This window comes from Podarcis gaigeae (assembly GCF_964106915.1).
Source record: "Podarcis gaigeae genome assembly, chromosome: 1".
Classification (NCBI taxonomy): domain Eukaryota; kingdom Metazoa; phylum Chordata; class Lepidosauria; order Squamata; family Lacertidae; genus Podarcis; species Podarcis gaigeae.
In genome coordinates this window covers 117,020,860-117,039,605 of record NC_139678.1, presented here as the reverse complement: position 1 = coordinate 117,039,605, position 18,746 = coordinate 117,020,860, and the positions used below count along the sequence as shown (strand labels likewise).

At 44.5% G+C, this 18,746-nt stretch overlaps 1 protein-coding gene across 5 annotated transcripts in view; it reads left to right on the top strand.

Moving 5' to 3' along the window:
* The window catches only part of RAPGEF4 (Rap guanine nucleotide exchange factor 4), a 168,627-nt gene that overhangs the window by 94,268 nt on the left and 55,613 nt on the right, over positions 1-18,746 (top strand). For 3 of the 5 annotated variants that reach the window (XM_083706177.1, XM_083706178.1, XM_083706180.1), the window contains 4 exons: positions 1,222-1,275; positions 3,362-3,468; positions 7,675-7,796; positions 9,944-10,127. In XM_083706177.1, coding sequence (XP_083562303.1) covers positions 1,222-1,275; positions 3,362-3,468; positions 7,675-7,796; positions 9,944-10,127 — 467 coding nt within the window. The remainder of the gene's footprint in view (positions 1-1,221; positions 1,276-3,361; positions 3,469-7,674; positions 7,797-9,943; positions 10,128-18,746) is intronic. The other 2 variants (XM_083706179.1, XM_083706181.1) reach the window with 1 other exon arrangement.

The following is an 18,746-nucleotide window of genomic DNA, read 5'->3' as shown; positions in this document are numbered from 1 at the left end:
CAGGGAAGACGATCCATTATTCTTGCCTAAATTAAAACACTTCCAGCAAACCATTTCCATCTTCCCACTGAGAATGGCTATGAAAAATAGGGCCTCAGTCTGTGGACTGAGCATATGCTGGAGTTTCATCTTTGGAGCACTTTATTCAATTCATGCAAAACTGTTTTAGCAGCTGTTAACGCTTTAGCAGAGAAGCATGGAAATGACAGGAAAATAAGACATCATTAGTTGTGTTCCAATCTTTATGCATGTGTTTGTGCACAGACTGTATTCCGCCTAAGCGTTCCTTTCCTTTTGACACTGGCCGCGATGTGTCATTTTGCGTAATGGTTGGGCCATTTTATGTGTCTTAAAGTGGAGGGCATTTATAGTTGCAGCGCACTATGCAATGCTAAATAATGCATGCCTGGTGTATCATTCTAACGTACGTTGGTTGCTCTGATTGCACAAAAATATTTTAAAAGTCCACATTTTAGCAGTTTTAGGGATAAACAGAAGCTTTGTTCGAATTACTCCTCTACAGATGAGGCGTTTCTTCAATTTCAGCTGTCAAGCAGGGGTCAAATTAGATTTTACAAAAAGGTACCTGTAACTTTCCTCCCAAGGGTGAAAAGATGGGCTTTGGGGAGGGTTGTGGTTTTGTTCTGAAAAAATAGCACGGGAAAGGGTTAAGCAGCTTGCCTCGCCCACTTCACCCATAGCTCACATGCTTTGAGTCCCGAAGGTGTGAAATCTGCTCTGGAGGGAGAAACCTAATTGTACAAAGCTGGATCACTCGCATAGTATGAAGCGTAGAGGGAAGATGTGAATCTTTTGAACAGTTACAGGATAGTTTTAGTGAATAGTTTTAATGCATGTTCAAAGTTGGCTGAGAAAAGGCGACTCGGAACTTCTATTCAAAAAACCCGGCATATGAATTTTCAATTACACAGGGCTTCCCTCCCCCCCCCTTTTTTTGCTACTGATATCTGCATCCCATCGCCATGTTTTAACTCAGTAGCTGTTTATGCACCTTTCTGTTTTCATCTAAATGTAGAACCTAGTTATTCTTGATTGCGACAAATGATACTGTGGAAAATTGCATATTTCACGTCTTCTCAGACTTCCAACATTTTCAGTTTTCGTATGTTCATTTATTTATTTATTTTTCTTTTGAAAAATCCGCTTCCACGTTTGTTTACTGCCCCCTTTTGTTTCTTTCACTTAAATTTTATTTTTCAGACTCCTTTCATTGATCATCACATCCCAATCCGTCCAGCTACAGCCAATGTAGAGGTAAAGAGGTTAGATGTACAGCAGTCCTGGGTTGCTGTAGAAACTGAAGTGCTTTGGGGTTATCCAATTACCCACCCTGCCATTGCAATGATGCTTTGACTGTAATATATCTGAGTAAATTAGCTTCATGCTGTCTCACTGCATTAAGTGTGAATACTCTAGAGTAAAGTGTTTGCCTGAGGACTTTGCAACAGGTCAGTGCCCAGAATATAACCCCTTCGTAAGTGGGAAGTTGTCAGTATATGTAACTTACTTTTTTACCTGTAAAGGTAAAGGGACCCTGACAGTTAGGTCCAGTCACAGACTACTCTCGGATTGCGGTGCTCATCTCACTTTACTGGCTGAGGAAGCCGGCGTATGGCTTCCGGGTCATGTGGCCAGCAAGACTAAGCTGCTTCTGGCGAACCAGAGCAGCACACAGAAACGCCGTTTACCTTCCCGCCGGAGCAGTACCTATTTATCTACTTGCACTTTGACATGCTTTTGAACTGCTAGGTTGGCAGGAGCAGGGACTGAGCAACGGGAACTCACCCCGTCGCAGGGATTCGAACCGCTGACCTTCTGATTGGCGAGTCCTAGGCTCTGTGGTTTAACCCACAGCGCCACCCGCGTCCCTTTCACCTGTACTATCTAATAAATACCTCACTGTTAGTGTTGTTGCCGTGCTACTTGCAATGCAACATAACTGATAAGTTGCTCTGAATTACTAGGGGTTGCAGATAGAACATAGCTGGTTGGATCAATAAAATATCAAGGGGAATTCCTTTCTGCTAAGGCAATTGGCTTTCCTGGCTGCTCCCTCATCTCAGGGCAGTTCACAACATAAAATCACAACATAAAAATCAGACTTGATGAAATTGTACTGGAAATGAACACAGAAAAAAGTGAGAAAGTGCACCAAGCCGATCTACACTCAAACCCAATTTTGCTGTGTTTGCTTTAGGTGTAGGTGCTCTGATAGACACACACAACAAAGGTGGCATTTTTCCATCTCCACCGTATTAAACAGTTGGTCCCTTACCTTTCTTGCCCTGATCTGGCCACAGTGATCCATGCGACGGTCACCTCCAGTCTTGATTATTGTAACTCACTTTATGTGGGGCTGCCCTTGCAGCTGACCCAGAAACTCCGGGGGGGGGGGGCAGAATGCCACAGCAAGGCTCCTTACGGGGTCCTTGCCGCGAGATCACATTCATCCAGTGCTTTACCAACTGCACTGGCTCCCGGTGGAGTACAGGGTCAGGTTTAAGGTGCTGGTTTTGACCTTTAAAGCCCTATGCAGCCTAGGACCCACGTACCTACGGGACCACCTCTCCTGGTATGCCCCGCGAAGGACCTTAAGGTCCACAAATGACAACACTTTGGAGGTCCCAAGTCGTAAGGTGGTTAGATTGGTCTCAACTAGGGCCAGGGCCTTTTCAGTACTGGCCCTGACTTGGTGGAACGCTTTGTCACAAGAGACTAGGGCCCTGCGGGACTTGACATCTTTCCGCAGGGCCTGCAAGACAGAGCTGTTCTGCCTGGCCTTTGGCTTGGACTTAGTCTGTCCCTTATTTTTCCCGCCCCTTACGGTTTTGATCTATGGGCTATTTTTAAAACGAAGCTGCATTTTAAATTGCATTTTAAACTGTATTTTAATTTTTTCCCCTATTATGTTTTTATTGTAATTTTACTGGTGTTAGTTGCCCTGGGCCCGGCCCTGGCTGGGGAGGGTGGGGTATAAATAAAAATTTACTATTATTATTACACATAGACCTGCTATTACACACACCTCGAAAGAACGGATTCATTTCAGTGTCCTTGCATGTGCAAATTCCTTGGCAGAAAGAAGGAAGTGCACACTGTGTGCAGCTGAGGTGCATAGATCCCTGGATTGGTTATATCCTGCAGATCCAAGGAGATCTACAAACATGGGGGCAAATGTACACATCCCATTATGACATTAAAGCCTAGATTAATAAGCTTCATTACATTGTCAAAAAAAACCCCATATTTGTAAATACCACTGTTACATAAAAGTCTTTTCAGGAAAACAGAAAAGCTTAAAATATTTCTTGCCTTCCTCCTCCTCCTCCTCCTCCTCCAGGTTCCATCAGAAAGAATCCTTCAAGCTGGGAAAGTATTACGGAATGCCATCCTCTCCCGAGCCCCTCACATGATAAGAGACCGTAAATATCACCTGAAGACGTACAGGTATTTGTGAGCAGCTGATTGCATAACGGTTTGGGGGCCCTTACATATTGCGAGCACCATCTAGTGACTTTTAATTGTAGCTTGCTGCTTTTTGAGGTTCTCAAAAACGGTCGTACCTTGGTAATAATAATAATAATAATAATAATAATAATAATAATTTATTATTTATACCCCTCCCACCTGGCTGGGTTTCCCCAGCCACTTTGGGCGGCTTCCAACAAAGCACTAAAATACAATAACCAATTAAACATTAAAAGCTTCCCTAACCAGGGCTGCCTTCAAATGTCTTCTAAAAGTTTGGTAGTTATTTTTCTCTTTGACATCTGGTGGGAGGGCGTTCCACAGGGCGGGTGCCACTACCGAGAAGGCCCTCTGCCTGGTTCGCTGTAACTTAGCTTCTCGCAGTGAGGGAACCGCCAGAAGGCCCTCGGCGCTGGACCTCAGTGTACGGGCAGAAAGATAGAGGTGGAGACATTCCTTCAGGTATACTGGATTTAGTGCTTTAAAGGTCAGCACCAACACTTTGAATTGTGCTCGGAAACATACTGGGAGCCAGTGTAGGTCTTTCAAGACCGGTGTTATATGGTCTCGGCGGCCGCTCCCAGTCACCAGTCTAGCTGCCGCATTCTGGATTAGTTGTAGTTTCTGGGTCACCTTCAAAGGTAGCCCCACGTAGAGTGCACTGCAGTAGTCCAAGCGAGAGATAACTAGAGCATGCACCACTCTGGCGAGACAGTCTGCGGGCAGGTAGGGTCTCAGCCTGCGTACCAGATGGAGCTGATAAACAGCTGCCCTGGACACAGAATTGACCTGCACCTCCATGGACAGCTGTGAGTCCAGAATGACTCCCAGGCTGCGCACCTGGTCCTTCAGGGGCACAGTTGCCCATTCAGGACCAGGGAATCCTCCACATCCGCCCGTCTCCTGTCCCCAAAAACAGTACTTCTGTCTTGTCAGGATTGAACCTCAATCTGTTAGCCGCCATCCTTCCTCCAACCACCTCCAGACAAACGGAATCCATTCCAGAAGTCTGTTCGATTTCCAAAAACATTTGACAACCAAGTCAAAGCTTCCGATTGGCTACAGGAGCTTCCTGCACGCAATCAGAGACCACAGAAGCCCTGTTGGATGTTTGTCTTCCAAAGAATGTTCGCAAACCGGAACACTCATTTCTGGGTATGTGATGTTCGGGTAAAAACGTTCAAGTCGCAGGGCTTTTGGGACCCAAGGTATGACTGTACCTTGCGATATGATGGCAACCCACCAAGTACAGATTGAAAACGATAGCCCTAAGTGTGTCTCATTCTAGTCTGTTAAATAGAATAAATGATGCATGCATAGGCTAGGCAATTGGGCCTGTGTGGTGTAATGATTATAGTGTGCTGGACCATGATCTTGGAGACCAAGCTTCAAATTCCCACTCAGTCATTAAGCTCATTGGGCCAGTTGCCATCTCTTAGCCTAACCTACCTCACAGGATCATTGTGAAGGTGAAATTGGGGGAGAATGAGAACCATGTACATACCACCTTGAGCTCCTTGGATGAGAATGGTGGTATATACATGCAAATAATAATAATAATAATAATAATAATAATAATAATAATAATAATAATGGCAAAAGCCATATGGTGGGGTACCATTAGGGTAAATCTGTCAATTTCTCATTTTTCCCTGTTAAGTTCAGGTCTCTACATTTCAACATCAGTTTGATGATCAGTTTTTTAAACTCCTCGTGAAATTTTGTCAGCATTTCAGAGCGAATGTCTCCTAATGTGCAGGTTTTTGTATGTTGCTTTTGCCTAATCTGCACACTTTACGTAGTAAATACATTAGTGGTTGGAGAATTGCACTGCAGAATTTGGAAAAGTGCAGATTTTTGAAGGATGCCTGTGTTCCTCTTCATATACTGTTTCAGGAAATGCAAATTAGGTAGATTTGCCCTTTAATAGGCAAACTGAATTTCTCCTGCAGCCCAAAATGCCACGTGAACAAGAACATTCTTTAAATGTCCAATTTAATGCTTAAATTGGGCCTGCCCCCTTAGATTTGGCTTCAGTGTACTTGTAATTCTTTCTCCCTCCCTCTGTTATAGTAGATATAGGTTTATGTTTATTATCGCTCATGCTTCTGTGTATCCTGCTGGTGGCAGCACTGCCTTGGGTAAACTAAATTATCTGTGTAGTTCTGCCTGAATAGAAATTTAAAACTAAGGATAGTTAAGTTACCTTTCTTTCTTTCTTTCCCCCTACTAATAGTAATAGTAATATGGTGCACCTTCTCAAGAGGACTGAATAAATTAATTAATTAAATGCTCTTTAGGGTTTCGCTTTTCTCTTGCTAATAGTAAATATGTGTGGGAAGTTAGGAGCTGGGGATTTATTATTTTTTCTATATTAGGAACGAAATAGGTTACAAAGATTTATTTTATGCAACTTGCAATCATTTGAATGACACAGAACTCCTCATCAGAATGGAAAACAAACCTTCATCTAGGAACAGATGAGGTTTTCTTTTTTTGTTTTCATCACAGTGAAACTCAAGAAAGGATAGCTCTAGCCCAGTCATAGGCAAACTCGGCCCTCCAGATGTTTTGGGACTACAACTCCCATGATCCCTAGCTAACAGGACCAGTGGTCAGGAATGATGGGAATTGTAGTCCCAAAACATTTGGAGAGTTGAGTTTGCCTGTGCCTGCTCTAGCCTATCAGAATATAGTTCCGTTGGAATTGACCCTTCATTATTGAATCAGGGGTCCACAGATTTCAGTGGGCCTTGGTAGCCGGCCACTATCTGTAGTCATCCCCAAACTCACTCGTCCTCCTAAATCCCCTGGCACATGCAGAAGACTCGAGGAAGATGAGAGACCAAACTCTCATTTTGTCCCAGCCTTTCCAGATACAGTCATACCTCGGGTTGAAGTTGCTTCAGGTTGAGCGCTTTCGGGTTGCGCTCCGTGGCGACCTGCTTGCGCATGTGCAGACAGTCAAAATGATGTCATGCGCCGAAGCGGCAAATCACAACACGCGCGGACACGGGTTGCGTTCGCTTCAGGATCGAACGGGGCTCCGGAACGGATCCCATTCATATCCAGAGGTACCACTGTACGGTGGTACCTTGGTTTACAAACTTAATCCATTCTTAAACCAAAGCATTCTTCAACCTAGGCATGCTTCCCACATAATAGCGGGGGACTCCATTTACAAATGGAACACACTCAGCAGGAAGTGAAACACGTTCTGCTTCCAAGGCAAAGTTCACAAACCAGAACAGCTACTTCCGGGTTTGCAGTGTTCTTAATCCAAGTTGTTCATAAACTAAGCTGTTCTTAAACCAAGGTACCACTGTACTTGAAAGCAGTGAAAATCCCTTCTGCTGCTTCTGAGGGCCTTCAGAAGATGGCACGGGGAGAGTTATTTATCACTCGGTTCCATGCTCTGAAACACACTCGCTTTACCCTTGTGCCTTTACAGTACACAGACTGAATGGCCCTCTTCCTTCATCAAGTTCCAGGAGACTTGGGGAGGGCAGACTAGTTGCCGTTCTTCCGAGTCTGCTGGAGGAAAGGATGCAAAGCGAGTGCCTTCAAAGCATACAACAAAATGAGTGAACTGTCCCCACTTCGCTCTGTGAAGTCGGACACCAGAGGCTGTGATAGGAGAGAGAGAGTGCCATTGTTTCCAAATCTCTGTAAAGCCCAGTATAAAATGAGAGAACCAAGGGGGAGTCCGTTTTTCCAACCTGGCATTCAATGAGAGAGTCTTCTCTCTGAATTCTCCGTGGTGTGTGGAGAATTTGGGAGAGGCGGGAAGGATAAAGGGGGCCTCTCATGTTCTCCCAGGATTGGGGGCAAATGTTTTCAAGGTTGTTTTCCTCATTCCTTAAAGCAGGCATAGGCAAACTTGGCCCGTCAAATGTTTTTGGGACTACAATTCCCATCATCCCTGACCACTGGTCCTGTTAGCTAGGGGTGATGGGAGTTGTAGTTCCAAAACATCTGGAGGGCCGAGTTTGCCTATTCCTGGCTTAAAGGAAAAACCTGTGATGCATAATCCTGTATCTAGTGTCTTGCCATTTCCCTCAAAGTCACTTTCTTGACCTGGTTCCATTTACTTCTAAATAGTTATTATATATCAAATGTTTAAAACCAGCAGATGATGTAAAACATTTTTAAAATTAAAAAAAACATATTTATTTCCTCCCTCAGACAGTGCTGTGTAGGAACAGAACTGGTAGACTGGATAATGCAGCAGAGTTCGTGCGTTCATTTACGGACGCAGGCGGTGGGCATGTGGCAAGTATTGTTGGAGGAAGGTGTTCTCAATCATGGTAAGAGAAGCTCTTTTGCTTTATAGGAAATTCCTCCCACTCGGATCAGTGTTTCCCAAACGTGGGTCTCCAGCTGTTTTGTGTGTGTGTGTGTGTGTGTGTGTGTGGACTACAACTCCCATCATCCCTAGCTAACAAGACCCAGTGGTCAGGGATGATGGGAATTGTAGCCTGAAAACAGCTGGAGACTCAAGTTTGGAAAACACTTTACTAGATCCATGGCATAGATTCCTTAGCAATCCCAAAAGGGATCACAGTTCTTTTAGGAGCATAACCACCTCTGAAAATACATAATATTATGGAGTGTCTTTGGAATGTCAGTATTTTGCGGGAGGGATTTGAGTACATATTGGGAAATTTGGTTTGTGCAATTCAAATGGTGGGGAAGGGGATTGGCATGCTTTTGCCTCAACTTAATTAATTGATTTTAAAGCATTATTTATTTATTTTCTATACCACCTTTCATCAAAATATCTCAGGGTGGTTAATGTTCATTTCTTTTGTAAACTGGTGGGATTTTGTTGAATAGTTGGCTACCACCCATTGAATTTTATAGCAGTAAGGAGGGTTTTTTTAAAATAGCCCCATACTTACATCTGCGTAACTCTGGGTTATGTGATGCTTTGGGATTGTGCAATGCTAACAGTGTCATGGCACTTAGGAACTTCTCATAGATAGATAGAAATGTTTGGTGAGATAATGGCCCTTTTATAATAATAGTAATTTATTATTTATACCCCGCCCATCTGGCTGGGTTTCCCCAGCCACTCTGGGCGGCTCCCATCAGAATATTAAAAACATGATAAAACATCAAACATTAAAAACTTACCTAAACCGGGCTGCCTTCAGATGTCTTCTAAAAGTCAGATAGTTGTTTATTTCCTTGGCATCTGATGGGAGGGTGTTCCACAGGGCGGGCGCCACTACTGAGAAGGCCCTCTGCCTGGTTCCCTGTGACCTCACTTCTTGCAGTGAGGGAACTGCCAGAAAGCCCTTGGTGCTGGACCTCAGTGTCCCGGACTGAACGATGGAGGTGGAGATGTTCCTCTTGACTCTGCAAGGGCAGAAAGAGCACGCCAACCCCCCAACATTCCTTTGTGTACCAGCCCTACTCCTCCACTGCCAAATTTCGTGCTTATCTCTGAAGGGGCTTGCATTGCCAATTGCAAGGAGGCTCATAAGCATGTACACCCCTTTTGTGGTCAGACTGAATGCATGAAGAGGCAAGTGTGTCTTAAATATGCAGGTACTACATGAGAAGGATTTATGCTAGCATAATGGGGATTTCCCCCTGCCCACCTCTGCCCACACACCCAGTTGGCTTCGGGGAGTTGGGAAAACCACCAGAACAGTGCTTGAGGGGAGGAGAGGGGTGCATAGCTGTCAACTTACAGATTTGAAAATAAGGGACCAGCAGCCTTGAAAATAAGGGACCAGCGGCCAAAATAAGGGACCTGCAGTCTCACCTGTTCCAGGCACTCCAGTCTTCCTGTCCTCCTGCAGTCTGGTCAAACTCATGCTAGTAGCTTCGAGAACACTGTCCAACCAACTTTGTAACCAGAGGTTTAACTGAACAGAATCTGAATCACATGCACCACAAGGCCTATGCAGCCTCAACTTAAGATGGCTCCCCGGCCTGGCTTTGCACTGCAAATTTTGCAGCAGCACGTGCAACAAAATGGCATCCAGCATTCAAAAAACCCCTCAGCATGCATTAACTAGCCACACACAAGGCATGCAAGCTCCACCTCCTAGTCGTTCTTAGACTTCTTATTGGGTGAGCAACACAGCCAAGCAACACAGTTGGAGCCTCCCTCCTCCCTGGCCGTCAGGGAGGGAGGGAGAGGAGCTGCTTCCTTTAAAATTTAAGGGGCATCATTTAAGGGACAGCCATCAATAAGGGACAGCAGCGGGACATGGCACTGGAATAAGGGACTGTCCCTTCAAATAAGGGACACTTGACAGCTATGGAGCGGTGGGGATCTTTCTCTCTGGCAAGCCAAAATGCTTGCCCTGATGCAGTGATCAGAAGACAGTGACTTTGAAGTTCTCCCATTGGAGACCTAGGCTTCTGGGCCATGAGACCTTGTTTAAGCTATAATGCCTTCCTGTCCTAATTGTTACATTCGTATTGATGATGTTTTCAGTGGATCAAGAACAAAACTTCCAGGACAAATACTTGTTTTATCGGTTTTTGGACGACGAGCATGAAGATGCCCCGATGCCAACTGAGGAAGAGAAGAAAGAATGCGATGAAGAACTGCAAGACACCATGCTTCTCCTCTCGCAGATTGGACCAGACGCCCATATGAGGATGATCCTCAGAAAGCCGTAAGATAATCAACAATTACTGACTTGTCTCTGACAGCAGGTTGATACATTTCGAACCTTGAGCCTTATTCCCATTGCTAGATAACTAGGTTGCCACTTGCCCTTCAAGAACTCTATGGCCACAGTCCAACATTTGCCTGACACCTTTCTCCTGTGAGAAACCTACTTAGGATAGGATGATTTGAGGTTGCTTTTCAGTTTCTTCCTTTCTTTGTATTTAAAAAGCCAAAGGTAAAATAAAAGAGAGGTGCATGCAGCTTGGAGCTTGGCTGTCAGTGTAAGAGAGAGTACAGTGGTACCTCGGGTTACATATGCTTCAGGTTACATACCCTTCAGGTTACACACTCCACTAACCCAGAATTAGTGCTTCAGGTTAAGAACTTTGCTTCAGGATAAGAACAGAAATTGTGCTCCGGCGGTGCGGCAGCAGCAGGAGGCCCCCTTAGTTAAAGTGGTGCTTTAGTTAAAGGTTAAGAACAGTTTCAGGTTAAGAACGGACCTCCGGAATGAATTAAGTACGTAATCCGAGGTACCACTGTATGAAGCTGTTTTGGATAAGTTTGTTGATTTCTTCCAGCAGTCTCTTGAGGAAAGTCGCTTACAAAGATTCCTTCAGCTATCTGGGTCCTTCTTGTCCATACCCCTTGGCTTCCCTTCTCACCTCATCATCCTGCGTATGAGTCATGCTGTCATGTAGCCTTTGTATTTTAAGTTGCAGGCATCTATTCCAGTATCCCTGTTGTATATGAATACCTTAAGAACTTTCTCAAAGGACCAGTTCTGCCTTTCTCCACAGTCTGCAGGATGTTGGAAGGCCTCAAAGAGGCAAGGCCTTTCCATCTTGGCACCAGAATTGTGAAACTCCTTGAAAACATTCATTCTGTTAATTCTCTTTCTTCCGTTGATGTATACAAATAGATTTATGCTATTTGTATGTGATGTGAAGATAAAAGAGGGTACACTATTGTTTTCACACTTACACCCTCTGTTTGTGAAAGCCAATGTGTGGGACGTAGAGCTATATTAATAGATGAAATAGGGATATCCTTTCCCTTTAATATATCTACAACAGAGTCGAATGTCTTCCTTTTCTTCAGAGTAGTTACAGTAATATCTGAGAGGAACTGTAGCTCTCTATAGTTTGATTTTATTTGGGGGGACGGGATTATGTCCCACTGCATTCATAATCAGCTCCATAGATCTAATATCTCCAAATATTACCTGTATACCACTGTTTGTTTTAGCCACTTCAGAATTGATCCTATAGGTTGCTTCAGTATAAGCTAATGTATTTTAAATCTTTTGTTGGAAGCTGCCCAGAGTGGCTGGAGAAACCCAGCCAGATGGGCGAGGTATTAATAATAATAATAATAATAATAATAATAATAATAATAATAATGCTGCACACCTAAAATGGTAGCCAAAAATTATTCCAAAAGTTCCACAGAATTTCCACCTCCAACTTTTCCTTTCTATTTACCTCATGTGACTTTTTGTATTTGCATGCAGGTAACACAAAACATAAAACAGGGACACGGGTGGCACTGTGGGTTAAACCACAGAGCCTAGGACTTGCTGATCAGAAGGTCGGCGGTTCGAATCCCCGCAACGAGGTGAGCTCCCGTTGCTCGGTCCCTGCCCCTGCCAACCTAGCAGTTCGAAAGCACGTCAAAGTGCAAGTAGATAAATAGGTAAGGTAAGGTAGGGAAGGTAAACGGCGTTTCCGTGCGCTGCTCTGGTTTGCCAGAAGCGGCTTAGTCATGCTGGCCACATGACCCGGAAGCTGTACGCCGGCTCCCTCGGCCAATAAAGTGAAATGGGACAGGGGTCCCTTTAACTAACATAAAACTACCGTACTTTTCCGTCTATAAGACGCCCCCATGTATAAGACGCTCTCAAATTTAAGAAAATGGGGAGAGATGGCACAAAGTTGTTGAGCTTTTCTTGCAGAGGATTACCCAGAGTTGTTGAACTTTTTTAGGGGGGGAGCCCACGGTTGTGGAGCAGGTTTTTTTTGGGGGGGGGGTGGAATGCCAAACCAAATATCACTCATCCAACTGGCAAACCCTAACAATCGCAAGCGACGCAAGCTAAATTGCCGACCACTGCATTGGATAATCTACCTGTGTACCACCCCCCCCCCCAAAAAAGCCTGGGTCTCAGGTGTCCTTTTTCCTTTTCGCTGGAGTATGGCAAGACCTCTGACCCAGCAGAGGATTTGAGTTACCTTAATGGGCCTTCTTCTTAGAAAGAAGCAAGTAAGGTCATAAGCCATTGGCTGGACTGTACCACTTCCATCTGCCACTGGGGTTCCACGTGAGAATAAAGTCATACCTTGGAAGTCAAAACGCCTTGCAAGTCGAACGTTTTGGCTCCCGAACGTCGCAAACCCGGAAGTGAGTGTTATGGTTTGCAAACGTTCTTTTGGAACCCAAATGTCCGACACAGGTTCCGCAGCTTCAGATTGGCTGTAGGAGCTTCCGTTCGACTTCCGAGGTACGACTGTACTCCACTGTTCCCCACATATGTAAATCTATATATCAGGGAGAAAAGTTCTAATCTCCTCCTCCTCCTCCAACTTTGAGTATGGTCCCTATCATGTTAGTCCTGATCTGTAGTCCGTGGTACAGTCCAGACACAGATTTACTGTCTAATCTGTGGGAACTTGCCCTAGTTTTGACAAGTTATCCTGGCCATACGATTAAAGTTTACAAGAGGTGTAGAATATTGGCTGTGTATTGGCTTGGAAAAATACTTCCCATTTGCATATCAGCACAGCTGCTGCCTTTGACATGCAACTCTCCAAGAGGATGCAAAAAACTCGCATAATTACCGTGAAAGAAATAATGCAATTTCAAAAAGAAAGAAAAAACATGCTGGAAAGATCACTTTGAGCATTTGATTGTATAATGACGCTGTTGCTTTAAAAGGTGCTTTCTATTGTTTCCAATTTGAAACTCACTTGCAGAATGTGTCACTTGTTTTGACAGGCAACTTTAAAAATTCTCTATTTATTACATTAACTGCTACGTTTTAACTGTCAATTGATGAAAGGAAGCCTGTAGTGTTGTTGTTTTTTAAAAAAAAAAACAGGAGGGGGAAAAGAAAGCTGTAAGGGGGGGAAAACTGGCAGACTCTTGTTGCTATTGGTAAGGTTGTTTCTCTCCCTGCCATCCGCCACATTCCTTCTTAAAAACATGCATTGCTAGAAATGTAAAATTAGCTTCTTTTTCAGTGCAAGCAACAAAGCTGCGAGTAGAAAGCCATAGTTTATGCGCCTGGAATTTATTTTTTGAAAGCTGTGACTTAATGTTTTTAAAATTTTATTTGGCAATTCAGGAATGACAACCTAAATTGAATTTTTATTTACTAATCTGGATCTAGCTGGTTGCACAAATTCAAGCAGTTAAAAACAATGAATCTAATCCAGTATTTAACAAGGAAATTGCTAACTGTAATATGCAGTTGCTGTGTGACGAGGCTATGGATCCTTTCTTGCTACTTTGCCCAGTTTTCCAAGTGCCGTACTGGGCAGGTTACAAGATCTCTTGCAGTCTTAAAAAATATTATGGGAAAGCCCGATTTTGATCACTGGGGGGGGGGGGAGCAGATTTACTCTTTTTCCAGCACCGTTTTCCTCATTAAAATCCCTCCCCTCCTTCCCACTATCAGCCCTTAAGGTCAAGACATACAGCAGGCCAGTATCAGCATCCAATACATATTGGCAAGTGCTGTGACCCACTGCATCCCCTTGCCTGCTCAGCCCAGTGGAAGGGGGTGCGGTGGGGGCGGTCTGACCCGGGTGTCACCACTGAGGGGAGTGACAAAATGCCGGGAAGCAGTCACCGCGGGGCCCGCAGCACGCCCAAGCCACGTGTCTCTCCTGGGAGTGACGTGGTGGCTTGGGTGCCCGCAGGCTCCATGCTGCCCCAAACGGTCTGCCCGCTGCCTCCCCCTCAGCTGTAGGGCAGCTGAGGGGGAGGAGGCAGGCAGACCCCTCGGAGCATCCTGCCCTGGCTGGCCCCGCATCCACGGGCGGTTGGCCACCCCAGGCGCCGATTGGCTTGCTCTACCGCTGGCTCACCCCCCCCCCCAGAATATTGCACACAAACACGGCCCATCAGGGATGGCGGAAGCCACAGTGCTTTTGCACTCACCAAACACCTCCCCTGATCTAGCTGGTTGGCTGACATACCCAATGGTGGCACAGGAATTGGTTATGAGGGAGCCGGGTCACCACTGTTCTGTTCATATAAAAACAGTGTGGGAAGGAAGGTGGGAAGTCAAGTTATAAGAGAAATGTATAACATATTTGACGTTTGAAATTAATTACAGTGGTACCTCGGGTTGTGGAAGACAGGAGTGCCTCGCATGCTCTGGTCCATGGGGTCACAAAGAGTCGGACACGACTAAACGACTAAACAACAACAACACCTCGGGTTACATACGCTTCAGGTTACAGACTCCGCTAACCCAGAAATATTACCTCGGGTTAAGAACTTTGCTTCAGGTTGAGAACAGAAATTGTGCTCCGGCGGCGCGGCAGCAGCAGGAGGCCCCATTAGCTAAAGTGGTGCTTCAGGTTAAGAACAATTTCAGGTTAAGAACAGACCACCGGAACGAATTAAATACTTAACCCGAGGTACCACTGTAGTTAAAGTTATGAAAATGTAATAAAAAAATTATTACTATTTTTTAAAAGAAGAGTTTGGATTTGATATCCCGCTTTATCACTACCCTAAGGAGTCTCAAAGCAGCTAACAATCTCCTTTTCCTTTCCTCCCCCACAACAAACACTCTGTGACTTCAGAGAAGTGTGACTAGCCCAAGGTCACCCAGCAGCTGCATGTGGAGGAGCAGAGACACGAACTTGGTTCACCAGATTACGAGTCTACCGCTCTTAACCACTACACCACACTAGCTCTCATTTTGGGACACATCACTGTTGTTGTTGTTGTTTAGTCATTTAGTTGTGTCCGATTCTTCGTGACCCCATGGGCCAGAGCACGCCAGGCACTTCTGTCTTCCACTGTCTCCCACAGTTTAGTCAGACTCATGCTGGTAGCTTCGAGAACACTCCAACCATCTCGTCCTCTGTCGTCCCCTTCTCCTTGTGCCCTCCATCTTTCCCAACATCAGGGTCTTTTCCAGGGAGTCTTCTCTTCTCATGAGGTGGCCAAAGTATTGGAGCCTCAGCTTCACGATCTGTCCTTCCAGTGAGCATTCAGGGCTAATTTCCTTAAGAATGGATGTGTTTTATCACATCACTACAGTTCCCTATACAATGCCTGGCATATGGTAGACCCTAAATAAAATTATATTGACTGCCATCTTTGTCCTCTTCATCCTGATCTTTTTTCTTCTTGGACAGAGGTTTATTCAAGTTTGCAGTAAGAACAGGGATAAGCAGGCACTGTGAGGCACAGCAGTGCTTATATACCGAGATACAATTTTCATTCTTGTCTACACGGCAGCAACAGAGAAACTCAGTGTCTGTGACCTTGATAGACTACTCAAGCAGCCAACGGTGTTTATTGATCATGTAATTTCAACCAGGCTCTCCCTTCCACTAATGTGTAGTTTGCTTCTCCCAGAATCTCCCATTTACTTTATCTTGGGTATAACTAAGACATAGCTCACCCAACGGGTTTCCTGCAGAAAGTAGGTCTTCACACAGCAGGATCCAAGAAATCTACATCATTGGTATACCACACCGCTTAATATCTTCCCATACCTGGACAAGCAGAAGTCTGAGGTGCCTCTGCAACAGACCGTGTGACATTTTCACTCGTGTTAAAGGAAAGCTTAATGTATATATGAATCAGAACGGCATGTCTACCAGATAAAAAGCAGGTCGTTAATGCAGTGAGAATTTAGGGGCTTATACCTGCGTGGCTGCTTACCAAAACCAATAAAAAAACCCCCAAAGAAATGCAAGCGTGCTCACACATAAAATAAAAAGCACATTTGCAACTGCACTGTTGAATTACTGCCAGCAAATAATAAAAAGATGATATCCATACAATTAAAAACTTCTAATGAGGTGCTGCTTTTAAAAGGTAATGGTGACATGGAAAGGGGGAAAACAGAGTCAGCGTTTTGATCTTGAGCCTGCCAATCTTCAAATATGCCCAAGTAGCAGTTACATTTGCAATTATCACCAGATATGACTTTCCAGAGCAGCCCTTTTCTCGGTCCAACCAACAACTGATGTGGATTTGGTGGGAAATCAAGAAAGGGCCTTTTAGTGGCTATATCCAGATTTTGAAAATTCATGTTGCTTGGTTTCTGGCAGGTGGCAAAAAACCTTTTTATTTAAACAGGGCTATTTTTCCTTTTGCCTGTTTCGTTGTGTTTAATCTCTGTTTTAAAATTTAACTATGTTTTTAAACTGGCTGCCATCTGATCTGCTTTTTATACAGTTTTATGACTTTTATGTAGATTGTTTATTTTTAATGGTGGAATTTATTAATGTTATACTGCAAATGTAATAAATGAAGGAATAATAAAACATGCCTTTGAATGGAAAAATCTAACCACAGTCTGTTTTGCCGATGAAAATTATAACAACAAAAAAGATGTTTCAACTAGAGATACGGTTTTATATGTCTTTTCATTTTGCTGTTATTCTGTGCTACTTTTCAAACATGTCTCACTGCAAGTTAGTAAATGTTTTGCCTGCATTTTAACCATTTTGCAGACCCAATCTCGCCATGTTTAGTTGGAAGAAAATTCCACTGATTTCTATAGTATATACTTCCAAGTCTGTGTGCATAGGATTCAAGTTATTTGGCAGAATAGTGTAGAATCAAGTCCAGTCAAAGGCGACTATGGGGTTGCTGTGCTCATTTCGCTTCAGTCTGAGGAAGCCAGCGTTTGTCCACAGACAGCTTTCTGGGTCATGTGGCCAGCAGGACTAAACCACTTCTGGTGCGACAGGACACCATGACAGAAACCAGAGCGCATGGAAACGCTGTTTACCTTCCCAACACAGCAGTACCTATCTATCTACTTGCACTGGTGTGCTTTCTAATTGCTAGGTTGGCAGGAGCTAGGACAGAGCAATGGGAGCTCACCAGGTCACGGGGATTCGAACTGCCGACCTTCTGATCGGCAAGCCCAAGAGGCTCAGTGGTTTAGACCACAGCGCCACCCGCGTCCCCACCAAAATCTCCCTGTAGCTGTACTAAAGCAGCTTTTGCTTTATATCGACTAACATAAGACACTCATAATGTAATGCTTTCTCTCTCGCACATTCACACACAAAATGCAGTTTCCTGTGTGTCATGATATCATTGTCAACTGGGCTTTTCAAACACAGCAGTTCAGCCGAGAGATCTTGACTTTTTTGCAGACTTTTCTACCACGAAAAGGTATTCATTGGCCAGAAATTAAAAGCGACTCTTCATTCAATACATTCCAATTAGAAACCGCCACCCCAAAAAAACCTGCTTTGAGATTCTGGCTCCAGAAAAGTTTAGCAACTCTGTTATAGGCATACTTGATGAAAAATAGCTTCCTTGACAGATCTGTGAGGTAAAGTCACTTTAGATTCCAAATGACCTTTTCCGGGGCTACATCTATTTAAATGAGAAATTTCAGCCCACTTCTTTTTTGGCAAAGATGAAATACCGTAACTGCTGAGTGAAAAGATTGCCGGGTAGTGACACAAACCTTTCTCTCTCTCCCTCGCTCTCTTCCTCCCTCATACATTATTTATACGGTCGGTTGCAAGGAAGGGAGCTTCGCACAGATGGCAAACACACCTCTATTTAGTGTGACTCTTCTGGCCAGGACGATGAGAAAATTTCTTTTGAGTTTTGAAGCATTTCAAAGCAAAGTCAGCCATTTTGCAGAGTTTTTGTTAATAGAGAGAGATGGAGAGAAAAGCGCCCTGTAAGAATGTAAAAGGAACCTTGCTAGAGTAGACCAAAGACCTACCTAGTCCAGGACTCTGTTTCTCCACAGTGACCAATCAGATGCCTTTGTGAAGCCCTTAACCAGGACATAACACAATGGTCCTCTCCTGCTGTGGTTCCTTAGCAACAGGTATTCTCCGCGTTAAGGCAGTAAGCCCAAAACTCCTTACCCTAGCTATGGAGAGGTGGGAGTTATCTGATTCCAGGTAGAGATCATTTTGGAGGATGCTTTGGTGAGGTCAGGTAAAGGACCCCTGGACGGTTAAGTTCAGTCAAAGGCGACTATGGGGTTGCGGTGCTCATCTCGCTTTCAGGCTGGTGTTTGTCCACAGGCAGTTTTCTGGGTCACGTGGCCAGCATGACTAAACTGCTTCTGGCGCAACGGAAACAGAGCACACAGAAATGCCGTTTGCCTTCCCACCACAGCGGTACCTATTTATCTACTTGTACTGGTGTGCTTTCGAACTGCTAGGTTGGCAGGAGCTGGGACAGAGCAACGGGAGCTCACCCCGTCGTGTGGATTCGAACCACCGACCTTCCGATCAGCAAGCCCAAGAGGCTCAGGTTTAGACCACAGCGCCACCTGCGTCCCTTTACCCTTTGCCTTGCTTTGGTGAATACAGTGTGTGAATACAATTAATCTGTTTGAAGAATATGCAAGACTGCAAAATGCCCTTGTATGGAAGCAATTCGTTTTTAA